The following is a 15,923-nucleotide window of genomic DNA, read 5'->3' on the forward strand; positions in this document are numbered from 1 at the left end:
CTTAAATTCAGCGGGAAAGCAAGAAAGCTGTCCTCCTCTGTTGCTCTCCCTCAGGTTTCTTCCCTTTTCTCCCTGTGAAAGGGTTTTTACTATCTTTATTTGGGGGAGTTTTTCCTGATCCGATGTGAGGTCCCGGGACAGGATGTTATGTGTACAGATTGTAAAGCCCTCCGAGGCAAATTTGTGAATTTGGGCTATATAAAATAAACTGAACTGAATTGAATTGAAAGAAGCCCCACTACACGGCGACGATACTGCAGCAGATTTGGATGTCCTTGTCCTTGCCATATTGAGATTGAAAACCCATTGGACTTGGCCAATTTGACACGGAGGGATCAAAGACCTTACTTGTGGCCTAGAACGCAGAGAGGCTGTGGCAATGCAACGCCTGAGAACCAAAGAGCTGAACAGATTTCTAATACTAAGACAAATGTCTTGTGTATTTGTGATTTTAATAACACAGCTATTTAATGCATTCCTTAGATATGTTATACAGACATTCATGTTTCACAGAAGATAAATTCTATTAACTTTGGTGAATCTCAGATCTTTCTTCTTGTGCAGAACTACTGACATTCCAGTCAGCCTCAGCTGTCCTTTTTATTCAAATCTAAATTGCTAGTTAGCATGACTCAGACTAAGATATCGTAACAGTTTGTTTAAAGCTCCACAGTCTGGCTGTAGACTATTAGTCGTTGTATAGCACTCTTTGCAGTTACAGTCTATGGTAAATCAATTCTAACATCAGCAAATTTAAGGTTTTACCATTGCATGTGCTTTTCAATTGCCATTTCATGGAAGATGTAAGATGTGTTTACCTAGAAAACCAAAGAAAGCACTCTGGGTTTGTTGCCTCTCTGTGCAAAGAATAGTTATTTGTTGACTGACTGCTTTCTCTTCGGATGTACAGCATAACTATAACAGTATAACTCCCACTGTATTCATCCTCGTTTCCAGCAGCTGTGGCAAGGGAACGTGGGTGTGTAAGCTGTGCGTTGGACGAGTAATGCAGTAATTAGAGGCCTCATAGGCCATTTGAACGGAGCTCTCAGTTGCTTTGCGGCCCCGACCGCGCTGTTTTATTTTACACCTACCTTTTGTGACGACAACTAAAAGCACCTGACATTTCCAATGGGCAATTAATGCCTAGTAATCTGCCCACGGTTTTGAGGGAGTTAAGTCCTTCTGTCCAACTATGCATACAGAGACTTGGAGTGCTTTCTTTAGTCCACCACCCAGACACAGTGAGGAGGCGCTGAAAGGCACCTGAATGCATGTTGTATTAGCAAGGTATAAGACTCATAATACAGACTAAGGAAGTGCCAATTTGATTTTGTAGCTTTTAGTATTGTAAAAGGGAGCAAAGATCAGGTGACTTTATTGCTACATATCAATATGTGAAAAGTATCTGTTAACTTCTTAACAGTGCATTCACTGTTAAGAAGTCAACAGATATACTTATGACTTAATTTATGAATTAAGTCGTCATTGCTCTACTATAAAAGTTTTGGGGCTTGGTAAATGATATTAGATGCTTGTATTTTTCACAACTGTATGCTTAATGAACGGCAATGGCAAAAGATTATCTGTCTTGGAGGTTTATTTTACACACAAAGCTATACAAACGGTAACGGTTTTGAATACCGTTGCTTGATCCAACATGTCCTGTGCAATTTGAGTTAGCACAAAGAAAGTTTTATCTCAAGCATTTGTCCTTTCTCCACCAGTTTATTTGTCAGCACTTTGAGCATATTTAAGGGATTACAATGTACAAAATAAGATGTATCTTCATTAAGACAATGTTTCAATGTTTCAAAAATACATTACAATACTATTCCCCAACATAACACCCATAAAAACACTTAAGGGTCCCCGACCAGGATTATTATAACCCTGTAGAAATATTACAGGAACATAATGCTGGAATCACTTTGATGTGAAATAAGGTCAGCATGAAAATCAATTTAATTATACAGGAAATATTAGAGTGATACCAAATGAAATAGAATAATGAGTGATAACATATGAGAAAGAAATATTTCCAAAGCATGAAAAAGTAGGTACTAAGTCCACTTGTTTGGTTATTGTAAGTCTGTGAGTCAGTTAATAGGTTTATTAGAGACGACTGCACAGTGATGCTTCTGCTTTTATAACACGGGGCTCTGGGTGACGTTGGTGTTCTCCTGGTAGGCAAAGCAGCTGGGGAAGATGCCGATGTGTCCTGCGCTGTGTCCCTCCAGCCACTCCTCATTAACTATGAGAGAGAGAAACACAAAGAGACAGTGAGGCTGGGCAGAGCATGAAGCAGTGTGAAAAGACTTCAAATGACATGCCCAACAAAAACAAAAGACTTTTTAAGATTCCACTGACAAGCAATTCAGTATGGGCCTCACCTTCACCCAGGATGTCGATGGTCTCTCCTTCGCTGAACTCCAGGTCCTCTGGGCCCTGACCTGTATAGTCATACAGCGCCACCATCTGGTAGAGAATGGTACGGTTGTCCAGAGGGTCTTCATTCTGAAGTGATTGCACAATGAGGGGAATAATCCTCAATTAAATACTGTGACTCTGGGTATGACAGCGTGGAACTCTTGTGTGAAACATGTTATGATTGGGAGGGGTGCTGAACTGTATACAGTATTGTCAAAGCTTAAATAATTGAAGAAGGTGTATCCTAAGAAATGACGGATTCAATTATATCTCAATCACAGTTTACACCTTAATAGGATTCCTGGTATCAATAACTATATGTACAGGATAAAGTCAAGGGTGGAAGTGAAGCTGGAAGTTGAAAAGAAAATACTTCTCATGGACTTTTAGGCAGAGCAAATGAATAGAGTTACATTAAACCCCTGCAACCGTTAAATTGATGAAGCTGAATCGATTTCAAGCCCTGATGTGTGGGATAAATCCTCACCTGGCACCACAGGGTGGCTCTACCAGCCTCAGCCACCTCTTGCACACTGCGGCCTGGCTTCGCCTCCTCACCCAGAGGTATCAACGCCCGGGAGCCATGCTGCTTATGTCTGATGAGGGAGAGGGGAGGGGAGGGGGAGTGGCAGCAGGGGAAATAGATATGAAAGTGAGAACCTCATAGGGGCACACATGGGAAGACAGAGGAAAGAAAGTCTACTTGAATCGTGGAAGACATCAAAGCAGGGCTCTCATGCATGTTATTTGATATCAACTCCCGTTTTTTACTTCAATAGCTAGACAAACTGATCAATCTTTGGCTGTCGTATATATTGGTTTTGTAATGTGTTTTTATCCCAACATGATGCTTTGTCTATCCTATTCTGCTGTATATGCTGCTTTCATGGACTCCTGTCATGTCCGTGGAGCTGCAGCCTCAGCCCCTGTGTCAGGGTTCATGTCAGATTTTCTTTGCCGTAACAGATATTGGACCCACAGGGTGGACAAAGATAAGCATATTTTTTCAAATAAAGCATCACTTGTTGAAATTCAAGGAACCAGAAGTGGGTTGCCAGGCCTGTGGTTACCTGAGGCGCAGCTGAGACGCTGGCTGGCCCAATTTCTGTGCGATACATTCCTTCACTTCCTGGAAGGGCATGTCCACAGGGATAGACAAAGCCACGGTGTATGTGTAGTGGACCTTCACCACCACAGAGCTGGCCTCTGTTCCCTGAGCCGCACCCACATGCTGGGAACAAGGAGCAGGAACATTTTGAAACATGATTTAAATACAACTTTTAATCAAAATATGAATATTGTCCAATCAGTGTGAACTTTGGATTGTTATTATGCAGAACTATTAGCAGCCTATTATTGGCATTACTCCTAGCCCCTAGATTTCCAATTATTAGTAGTTGTAATACTAGCATTAATAGGAATTATAGTGCTTTGCTGGACGTTTTTATATTGTACAGGGACAGGCCCAGCTCAAGTGTTTTTGAGTCTGACCCAACCTTCCACTTAAGTGTCATATAATCTCTCTTTTCTCACCACTCATGATCTGTCTACTCTCTACTATCCACTATCAAAAGAATGGCAAAAATGTATCTCATAACACAATACAAAAAAACAGTCAGCCTGGGGTCATATGGAAGAAAAAAAACAGCAGTGTGGAACTCTGTGCTCCAGCATCAATGAGCTGTTTACACAAGTAAACACTGTTAGCTCTGTAAGCACTGCTACCATTGTTTGCACTTTTGTGCTGTCCATGTAAAGATATGGAGGAGTTATGTCTACCTGTATAGAACATGAAGTCTCCCTTCCTGTGTGTGTTGTTATCAAAGCTCCTCACTGTTGCTATTTCACATTTAAGTTCACATAATAAACTCACATGCACTAACATTTTAGTGCATGTGAGCATACCCCACTGACTGACTGTAGCAATGTGGGGTCTTTTAGTTGGAGCCCCAGGCCCAGGTTGCCTTCCTTGACCCTGGTGTTTTTCCTGAACCAGAGTGTATTTGATTGGCATTTGTGACCATAAGGAGCTGTGACTTGTGTGTGTGTGTGTGTGTGTGTATGTGTCAACTTTGTCATATCAGTGTTGCTGAGGACCAGAGGAAGCTCAGTGTTGTGTGAAGTTTGTATGAGCGGTTCTCCAGAAAGCTGTTACAATCATTCACCTCTGACAGGTGTGTCTTAATCAGAAACTGCACTCGTCTCTACTAAACATAATTATTTCCTATGTATTTGTATTATTGCAAATCTAGAGATCTTGATGTAGAAATCAAAAATATTTACACTGGCCATCACAATTAAATAATATATAGATTCTAGAGAGCAGGATAATTTAGACAAAATCAATTGTACCGTAATAATGTGTGTGGTGTGTATATGTGGTCAATGTCCCAGCACTATGACATTCATCAAGCCTCTGCATTGATGTCCTGTACACATAAACTAATGACCCTAGAACACTAACGTCGGGTGAATTTTACCCGTGCGATTGTGGTTACGTTATTTTCATTGTGTTGCTTTTGTCTGAGTTGTGGGTCCTTGTGTAGCTTCATGTTGCTCACTGATGTTATCGAAGTTAGACGTGTCTCCCTGCTCCAAACCCCTGTTTTTTTCAAGAAGCACGTGTTTGGGTGATTTTCACCCGACGTTAGTGATACAGGGTGAAACAATTTCTGTATCTTGGGCTGCTGTCTGTGGATGATTTTGTTCAATATGCAGCAAGTTGCCATGGTTCTCTCATTATGGGCTAGCAGATATGGAATTTTCCTGATTAACCTTGGCAGAGAGAAAGTGTTATTTTTTGGCAAATGTGGAACAGGTTATTTCACATAATTTATGAATACATGTTTTCAGGTCAGAAAAGATTATTTATATCCATACATTTATTTATATACGTCTGCCTCCCCTGAACCTCATGGTGACTTAATCACACACACATCAGCATTCCCCCGCTAACTTTAACCTTACAAAGCTGTTTCTTCACAAGTCCGCACAACCCTTCTATTTCTACATTTGGATCAGGTGGGAAGAGAAGGTGTGTGTGTGTGTGTGTGTTGTCTCATCAGTTAGATGTGTGAAGGAAATCACTTTGATGATTTGAAACTCTGCCTTTCAGCTGGCACAGATGAATCAGAGGGGGTATTACCTCCTTGTTGGCTGCATTGGCGGTGTACCTGGGAGGCTCTGAGGCTGGCAGCAGCGCATGGGTGGCAGTGTTATAGGATGGAGGTGGAGTTTCTGAGGTAAAACTCACTGCAGGGTAAACACAGTAGGTACGGTTTGAACACACACAATACAAGCCTAATGGAAGGTTAGGTAGTTAGATGCTCTCTGAGTCTCTTCCACTATGCATTACAATGTATAAGCACATACAATTGTTGGGGCCAACTAGTCATCACAATGACTTTGTATTTTTTCCAGTGTCATATAATTCAATAAAAGCAATTAGCACATACTGCACTTTGATAATAACATTGTTCCATTAGGCAGGAACAGCCTACGGGAGTAATTTGGGGTTAGGTGCCTTGCCCAAGGAGCCGGGGTTCGAATTGCCAATCTTCTGATTGGCAATTGGCTCTCGCACTGCACTCAGAAAGAGCAAGGAGACATGATCTGGTTGTTCGAAGCGAGGGTGGAGGAGGACTATGTAGCCGCCAGGAATATTTGTTTAAAGATGGTTTAGTGCAGTGGTTCTCAACCTTTTTTCAGTGAAGTACCCCTAGCCGAATAACCCTGACCAGTGCAAAGCATTTTTGGTTGAAAGAAAGATGTAACGCACAGCGCTATGCCATCAGTGTCTGATTTAATATAGAATATATACAATTCAGTTTATGAACTTATAAGAAGCATAATTGTAAAAAAAGAGTATAGTTTAATATTTAAGATCTTCCTCCAAATGTTCTCAAACGGACGTCTTTTACTGATGCCTCCTGTAATACTGCAATCCCCACTGTGGGACTAATATAGGATAATCTTTTCTCCTCTATCTCTTTACCTAACCTGCATGTCTTATTTGAAATATATAAAAACATACTAAATGTCACCTTGATCTTTTTGGGTTGTGAAACACCTTTGGAACCACTGACTGTTATTCAGTGCACAACAGGTCAGCTGAATATGCAAAAGGTCATATTTGTCTACGGTTAATCATACAATTCAACACAAAGGAGAATTCAAGTTTTGTAAAGTAAATGAAAAACAGACCAAGTATTTAGTTCTAACTAAACTGTCTCAGAACCTGTCTCTCTTTTGTTGTAATTAATTAAATGACATAACTCTTTTCAGAAAACCTCCTTAGAGAAATTAGGGATCCATAAAATAAAGCGAACAATCTGTACAGAAGTCTTGCTCAGAAACCAAATGTTGGCTATTTGCACCCTATTTCTAGTGGAGCAAAAATATTGTCAATAAACAACAATAGAACTGTACATAAAAAAATAAGGCAACCACGATGAAGATGAAACCACAGTGTCCACTGTATGGATAATACAAAAATATTGCTTAGACCCTGAAATGATCTGTTATAATAAAGAAGTGCTTACTGGAGCAGATCAGAATAGAGTGGTGAGGACCAGGAAGACTGTGATCAATGTTTTACCTCGAGGAGGAGCTGCCGCGCTGTGCTGGACCTGTGGGCGAGTGGGTGGCTTGAGACCAGGTGGGAGAGGGATCCCATTGGGAACTCTCTGTGGAAGAAGACGAGTCAGGAGGGTCAGAGAAACAGTGAAACAGCATTTTTGGACTCGCGTTCAACATGTTCACAAATATTTTATAACATCATTTTACTGCCTAGTCTAATGGTTGAAGCAATTTTCAACAGTTTGTGAAGTGCTGTCATTTAATCTCAAAACTGAAGCCCAGCTTTTGTTTCCTCATCATAAAGTCTATTTCTACATTTACATATCATTACATTACAATACATTACATTCTCCCTTTTGCCTTTAGCCATCTTGACATCGGCAGGATCAAGAAGGGACATTGGCAGAAGTCCTTTCTAAAAAAAAAAGGGACAAAAAGTCAGAAACTGAAATATAAAAGACACTAAATGACAGGGAAATGCAGTTTTGTCACCAGCCACCAAATGCTTAGTATTGTGTCCTAATTTGGAGTTTTAGTTTTTGCCTCTTGGAGGCAGCAGAAACTAATTGTGAACACAACATTGACATATCATCACCTTTTAAAGTTGGTATGACAAACTTGATTACAAACAATATTCACTCTATTTACACTCTGGTTTGGTCTCTACCAACTCTGTCGTTGCTAAATGCTCCACCACGTCCAGCAGATATGTTAGTCTGAGCAGATACTTAAGCCTGATAAGCAATTACAGATAATGGATGGATGGATAGATTATCTGTGCATATGCAACAATGTATTTGCATTCGTGAACACTCTGGCATGATAGTGTATATACCATGTACATTCAAAAGGACCATTACATTCAATGCATTAACAAAAGAAGCAATTACAATAAAATAATTCAGGTTAGTCAAACATTTCTGTGGGCGTTTATTTGATATCTGATACACCACCTCTGATGGAACAGCACACACAAATGCTAGTTTATTCATGTGATCTCTTTGTTGAATGTAAAAGAGCGTATACAACTTTAATTGTTTCACTCATTCTACATTCTTGTGTTATACTGTCATCACAAAATGTCACATAAAATATGAGGCAGTGAATGAAACTGAAGTGACAGACTGCAACATCTGAATGGACTTCAAGCCTAATGGAAAGGAAAACACAGTTTTAAACACATTGTGAGCGACATGGGTGTATATGATAAGGAATACATCAGTCCAATATGTTTTGGGTTTTCCTCATAACTTAGAAAAGTTTCAACACTCACATTTAGCAGCTGGAGATGTTTCCCTCAGGAGTGGGTGAAGACCAAACCAGAGCTAAAAGGATTTTTCTCAGGACATACAAACCCCAACACAACTTTATCATATTGGTCTAGAAGATCCCCCCTCTCTTGGGCTTATTATAGAGTCATAGATTCTCTCTCTCCTCACCTGTCCATCATGTATGACAGTTGCCAACCCATCTCTGCCCTCCTCGCCAAATAAAAACACCATGGCCCCTCCAGGCACAGTCAGTTGTCCTGGGCCCCGAGCCATGTAAGGGGTCCGTATGCGCATGTATCGAGAATCCCTTACGGTGGTGAGAAGATACAATCATACATCTCCAAGCATTATTACTGAAATGTGTTGTTGAACAGCGCAGATTCATAATATTTCTGTGACTGGTGATCGTACTCACTGAGCTCCATCAACCTTGGGTTCATAGAAACCAGGTTTCTGTGAAAACAAAGTGAGTTAGCAAAGAGAGTGACTGACAACAAGAACAACAATCATACTGACTGTGCGGTTTTTCTTACCTGCAGCCTCAGAGGTTCAAAGCCTCCAAAGTCATCATTGGGAATCACAGAAGAAATCACCTGCCAACAGAGCAGTAGTACATCACTTCAACATTTTGGTACCATTTTCTCTCTCACTACTATAAAAGTGATCGGAGACCTGGAGTATTTTAAGCATCTTATCATCCAGCCACGATACAGCATTCATCATGGGGACACTTCACTGTACCTTTGCTTTGCCCAGGAAGTCTCTTTGCTCCAGCTGCTCCACGTCCTGTTTCCTGGGACGAAACACCACATCTTCAGGCACCAAGAGAGGAGCCATGACCTGCTCTTTCTGTAATTAAAGTCACAGCAAAGACCTTTTTTTTGTTTGAATCAGTCATTTCATTTTCTTTTAGTCAGCTCCGACTTAAACAATCCGTTTTATTAGAATAGCCATAGCCTTAACTATTGCCGTGACGATCTTCAAAATTGTGACCTAAACTAATCACGATGAAATTGCCCCTCTGTGATGTAAATTATGATGAGTCAGGGTTTTGAAATGGAAATGAGACTACAGTGAGATATCATTCTAAAGTCAGTGGTCTAATGGCTAGAGCGATGCCGGGTTCATCCCCAGTAAATCTGTTAGAGGAAAGCGTTCCTCATTACTACCAACCCTCACTGCTCCAGTGGAGCACGTCGGACTGGAGAGGAACTAGCATCTTCTCAGAGAGTGAAACCTCTCAGTGAAGATGCCAGATTCCCTGAATAAAAAACAATTAGAAAAACACAGAGACAAGCTTCTAGGAGAAAAGATGATCGAGCTGATAGAAGGGCAGACGGGTGGGATTCTTTAAAATGTGTGAAAGCTGGTGGACAGGAGGAGTCATACAGGCAACCCTGCACTTAACAAGTTCAGATCAAATTAAAGTTCAGCAGCACTGGCCTAACAGACAGCAGTTATTCTTCCTTATATCCTTTATCCGGGTCATTCTTCAATCGGTGGTTCGATCCCTGGCTCTTCTAGTTAATCTTTTTGTGTTCTTGGGCAAGACAAATCGCTCCCGTAAACTGTGCCATCGGTGTGAAAATGAATAGTCTTAATGGCAGGTGACCCCAATGTATGAATGGGTGAATGATGACGTGTAGCGTTAAAGGGCTTTGAGTGGTGGGAAGACTAGAAAGGCGCTATATAAGTACAGGTCATTTACAATTTACTTCTACTCACTAGCTCAATAACTAATGCCCACCTGCTGCTGCATACACCACTTGCACTCAACATTAATGGGCCGACCTGATACGAAAACACCAGCATGACCAAATGGAGCAAAGACAATGATGAAGTTAAAGTTTCCATTTCATTGCGTTTTAAAAGAAGTGAGGACAGACACAACGTTCCTCACTTTGGAGAATCATCCTCATCTCCATACATACATAAACAGTGCAGGGGCAGTTGACTTTGGAAATTTGTCACCAAAGTCGGACCCATGTCCTTTTCAGTCTCTTCTGAAGGTTGTGGCACTCACCAGGACACTTTCCATAGCCACCTCGATGTTTCCCCCTCGACCTCCTCCTCTCTCCTGGGAAGCCGACAGCAGGACCTCTCTGGCCTGCTCCCACTGGCCCATCCGGCAGTACACAGCTGCTGCATTATATAACACCTAGGGGACACATCACTGTTAGACATTTCAGTACCATACCTTTCACATTCCTGTTATTTTTAATGTTGTGTGAACATCATTAATTTACTTACCAAGTAGGGTGAAAATCAGCATTGTTATTCAAGTATTTATCAAGGTGATATGTCTGTGCATTGGTAATTTAAATAGCCAGAGACCAGTGCTAATTTCTCCAGTTTTTACATCTTGAAGAATACCATTGTCAATGGAGCATGGGGGCTTGTACACAAAATATCAATAATTTGTCATTGTTCATGGTGAATATTGTCAGTCCTGAGGTTTTGCCTAATTTCACTGGTCTACTTGTGCAAATGCAACTTATGTGTAAGTTGCAAGGACTGTGTAGAAGTTTGTATTTTGCTAGCCAGAGCTACGTTTAGACAGCATCAGTAGCTCCTGTAGCTGTGCCTACGGTGTATGAATGTTGTCTGAATGTTAGATAGTCTTGAAGGGCAGGTGACGCTTTGCATGGTAGCTCCTCCCATCAGTGTATGAATGGGTGAATGATGACTAGTAGTGGGAAAGCGCATTGAGTGGTCGGAAGACTAGAAAAGCGCTATACAAGTAGAGTCCATTTACCATACATTATGTTCATTATTTAGACTATTTGTTTATTTATTTAGGTAGGCAATACCCCAAAACGGACATTGTTAATTATACAACGTGAACAATGGTAAATTAATTATACTTTGTGCACGGACCAGTCACTGATTCCAACACCTAAGAGCCTGTATATTTATTGTATGAAAAGATCTCTCAGCTACAGAGCTGTGCTCTTTCTTTATTGAGCGTCTGCCTCTTAGCTGATCAGTCAAATGAGAATGACCGACACCAATATCTAATATTTACCAAAATACAAATGGGTTTGAGGTTCAGATGCATTACTGTTGTGTAATTTAGGAGTATTTGTATATTTTGAACCATAATAATTGAAATGTTCCATACGTTGTTTACATGTGATGCATTTTCTTTTGATGAGAAAGTCTTTTTGATTGGATGGGAAGCAGAAAGGCTTTGGAGTGCTGTGTTTATTCTTCCCAAATAGCAAATGTACAGACAGTACAAAGTGTAAGCTAGCTAGCTGGCAATGCAGATCAAACCAAGATAAACAGACAGACTACAGACAGACAGCTTTTGTTTTAGCTTGTTTGTAATTCACTACTAGACGATCTTGCTGTTTGAGTTGTGTTTGATTGAAATAGGTTTCTCTTTTGTTTACATGTTCATGTAGATATAAATGGCTATTTCTAAGCTAATGAAAACGCTACAATTCTTAATTTCAGGTTATTATACACTGATTAAAACATAGTTATGAATAATATATTCTGTAACCTTCAGGACTGTGACCTCACAGAATGTTTACGTCAGGAGATGCTTTAGGTCCTTCCTTCCTGTAGAAGTTGCACTTTATATGTGATTTAATATTGCACTTTATATGTGATTTATCATGTTGGCTGCTGCACATCAACCAACATAAAAGGAGCACTCTTAGAGATGCCCACATACCTTTGCTTGATATCATTATTCAAATATCAACTGAGTGCAAAATATTAAACTGAACTAAGGGTGCAATGCATAATTTTTGCAAAATATGACAGCTTCAGTAGACATAGTCAGGCCCCTATGCCAGATGTCTCTGATTTATGTGAAAACCGTGCCACCAAATTTTTTCCCCCTCGATGTACAATATCGCCTGACAGGCCATGTCCGCTCCACTCTTAAAACACCAGCACAAAGTATGTTGTTATGGCAACAGACCCTGTCCACTTGAAATTAAGTAGGATTCAGATGGATGAGTTGGTCTCCAGTGATTGGTTAACTAAAAGAAAGACACCCCCATTGATATTAATTAGTGTGGAGGCAATATACTTCGTAAACCGAGTGAAACGAGGCAAATACACTGCATCATTCTCATCACACCAGTTGGATGACACAGACACAGGTGCATTGTCTTATCTGTTCTGTGAGAAATATGCAATGCCATGTATCCTCTTCGTCGGCCTCAAATCAATGCAGCTTTGTAAGCTTCCAGGTGTCTGTGTCGTTTTTACTAAACAATGGAGGTGATGAAAAAGCACAGTTTGTTCTGGTTTCATTCCTCAGTACTGACAGACATCATGGGATTGTATGTGTGTGCGGCTGAATGTCAGACCTGCCAGCTGTAGAGTTTGAATCGCAGTCCCAGCTGTCTGTAGTCAATGACCGTGTTTCCTCTCATATGCTTCTGTGCCCAGATACAGTCGGTCAGAGCCTCCTCCAGCCTGAAGAGATAGACAGAGAGACGCACCGTAATGGATCACATTTTTTTTAATGCAACACCTATAAAAGATACACAGTAACCCAACACTGCGGTTTTTGAAGGGATCGTTGTGGATCAGACTGTTTCTTTGTCACACACAGTAATGTGGTCTTCCCCGGTTGCCTGGCAACCTCACAGTGATTAAAAGTCTTCAGGAAGTTTCTGTGCCAAGCAAATAAATACTCCGACACATAATCACCCATAAAACCCCAACAGGTCATTTCTACAAATGACATTATAATTAGTGAGCTTTGGAGGAGCTGGTAGGCACGTCAGGGCCAAGCCGGCTGTTGCCCCTGTTACCTGTGATTATGCCACGCTAAGAACCAGCTGCAGTAGCTTCACAGTTACAATGCAGTGTGTCAAAACATTTCTTCTATCTAATATATATAATACGTCTAACTACAAAGTCATCCAAAAACAATCCCTCCTATCTGTCTCCTATCAAATTAAACTGCATATCGTTTTGCAAATGATAGCCCATATGTTTGAACATAAGTTTACCTGTTTCAACAGGAATTACATCACAGCAACAAAGCAACAAAACCATGTAACTTGTCCTTCAGATCTAAACTATGCACGTGTTCGAGAAGGGCAGGATAACAGCACACCCATATTCTCTTTATTTCCCCAAATTCTCTTGAGTTAGTTGTGTTAACAATAGTTTTAAAAGTTACATTGTCTCTCTTTGTAAATTGTAGACTGTAAATCAGTCTTTAGGAAAGGGTGCTGCCGCCTACCTGTCAACCTGCATCATCACTGCTGCTCTCTGAAAGAAGCCAACAGCAAGACGTTCATCCTTGGCAATGGTGAGGTCTAAAGCCTGGACATCAGACAAGGGGGAAAGACAAGTTGAGGTTGGGCATAAATGGGTGAAAGTGCTACAACATGCTTCATTTTGTCACAATAGCAGATATAGTGAGAGGCAGATGCTGACATTCCACTCTCTCTAACATAATGGCAGACGTGTATCTGCAAGATGGCGTCTATAGACTGTTTGGATGACCTTGTAAAAAGTCTCTGCTCTTATAATGATCCTGCAAGTCTGCAGCTGTTTCTATGAACAGATTTACTCCAGATGCTCTGCTTACCAGAGGAGGTTAAATCAAAGTGGTCTTCCTGATAAACCAAAGAGCTATAGCAATAATTCTTTATGAAACATTTAAAATCAGTTAACATCAGTTAACATCCATCAGTTATAACACATACACCTTGATCAGACATTGCACCAGAAACTATTGTTCTGTTTATTATAAGAGTTTGAATCACTTCAAAGTCTTAACAGGCGTTTTAGGGCCCCCATCCAGCTTCTCCATTATCCCCCAGTGCACACAACACACAGACCTTCAGGGCAAGGTCCAGCTGTCCCAGAACCAGGTGAGCGGAGGCAGTGTTGAACAGCGTGCGAGATGTTGGTTCACTGATCTGCTCGAGTTTGGACAGAGCTCCATGCCAGTCCTTGGTGTCCACCGCCTGCACCGCCTCATGCCACAACTGCAGTAACTCAGTGTAAAGCATTCTGGAGTGGAGACAGTGGAGACGATACAGACATGAATATACAACAGAGGAGGTCCGTCAGAGCTGTTCTTAATGGAGAAAGATTAAACGAGTTTATGTCTGTGATGACAAAAGGCCGTAGAATTGAAGAGCGCTTCAGAGTAGATCCTAGATAAATGTAGGGAAGAAACGGAGAAGAACCACTGGCTCATGTATTAGAGTGATAGTAAACATAAATCATTGATAATGATAAATAATACCTTTGCTGAAGGAGTATGGAGCATTCAAATTGTTTTCACCATTTATTTGAACATTTTATAGGATGTATTGCCAAAGAGCAATCATCTAAGTTCTGCTCTGTGACAATACATTATCCTTATGACTGTATGTTTGTATTCTTTTCTAAATGTCTTTCCTGGTCTAGTTTAGTTTTCTTTGTTTTCTTAAATTTCAGACGTTTTTATTATTTATTTATTATTTACTCTATATATTTAAGTAACACATTTAACATTGTAGCTAGTCTCAGAATGAAGTATATGTAGGCTGGATCACAAACACACCAAACCTGTCCTGTTAACTGTCTGATTGTAATAATAAATTCATACAAATGTATACAAGAATACAACAAAATGAAAAAGAAAAGAGAATCCTAGAGAAACTTAGCTGATGTTAATCAGTAACATCGTGCACATTTAACTGGAACACTTCCTTGTACCTTACCCTGTGCCTATCTGCACATATAGTTTAGTTGAGTTAACACAAGCTGCATAGTTTATCAGAGAAAATGTGAGTTCTCAGACGGCTTACCTTTTGCTCCTGAATGAGAGTTCAGTCAGTGTTCGGTGTTCAGTCAATGTACCAGCTGTCCTGCTGCCTTCCACACTCTGCGAACGGGGAAGTGAGAGTGAAGTAAACATGCCTCCTTGGGAGTCTCCACCCGTCTGCTACAAGGAAGTCCTCCATCCATCCGCCCCAGATTCAACATAGGCACCCAGGCTCAGGAATGCACCTGCCAACTCATGATAATTACAACATTCATGAGTCATACAGGTTTGGATTACACTTGTTAATCCTGGAATGCATTTCTTACAGCAGATGCTTTGTTTGGAAATGTATGCTAATTATCTACATGACTATTGACATCTAAGCTAGAATGGCCATTTTGGCTTGTTTACATCTTACCTGTCTTTTTAAAGAAATGCAAATGATCCAATATATCCAAATAAACAAATTACCGAATTATGGCAGGTAAACTGTAAATCAAAGAAGAATGTAACCGACGTTATTTGGCATATATGGTAAACCCCCACTTCATGACAGTGAAAATAAATAACATTATCAAATTTTTTTAAATTAATCCCACGCCTTATTTTACCCAGGGACTGCATTGCAGAAACTTCATGACTGAAATCTGGTAAGCTGTGTAGAACATAGTGAGTCATTTGTATGCTAACACACTGGCAGCAGGAAGCTGTGGTTACTCTCTCAGGTTGACATCATCATAACTGAGATGGAGCTTTGGACCTCTTTTTACAAGGAATGTTTCAGAGAAGGAAGTCAAGAAACAAATGTTGAAGTTTTCCTGTTTTCATAGCTCTTCAAACATAAAGTGATATGTTTGGTTTGGGATAAAAATGATCATTTGGAAACAAGGAAACGAGTTGCCCTTTCT

General features: G+C 40.5%; 1 protein-coding gene across 1 annotated transcript; it reads right to left on the reverse strand.

Moving 5' to 3' along the window:
• Positions 1 to 1,603: 1,603 nt before the first annotated feature.
• noxa1 (NADPH oxidase activator 1) lies at positions 1,604 to 15,131 on the reverse strand. The gene is made up of 16 exons (XM_079222595.1): positions 15,059 to 15,131; positions 14,099 to 14,273; positions 13,495 to 13,577; positions 12,608 to 12,716; positions 10,303 to 10,437; positions 9,021 to 9,128; positions 8,813 to 8,872; positions 8,695 to 8,732; positions 8,448 to 8,586; positions 7,355 to 7,423; positions 7,028 to 7,115; positions 5,576 to 5,682; positions 3,501 to 3,661; positions 2,918 to 3,026; positions 2,394 to 2,517; positions 1,604 to 2,254 (listed from the first exon to the last, which is right to left on the reverse strand). Exons 2-16 carry the CDS (start codon positions 14,270 to 14,272, stop codon positions 2,148 to 2,150), a joined length of 1,611 nt encoding a protein of 536 aa, XP_079078721.1. The 5' UTR covers position 14,273; positions 15,059 to 15,131; the 3' UTR covers positions 1,604 to 2,147.
• Positions 15,132 to 15,923: the final 792 nt, after the last annotated feature.

This window comes from Taurulus bubalis, assembly GCF_910589615.1.
Source record: "Taurulus bubalis genome assembly, chromosome: 8".
Taxonomy (NCBI): domain Eukaryota; kingdom Metazoa; phylum Chordata; class Actinopteri; order Perciformes; family Cottidae; genus Taurulus; species Taurulus bubalis.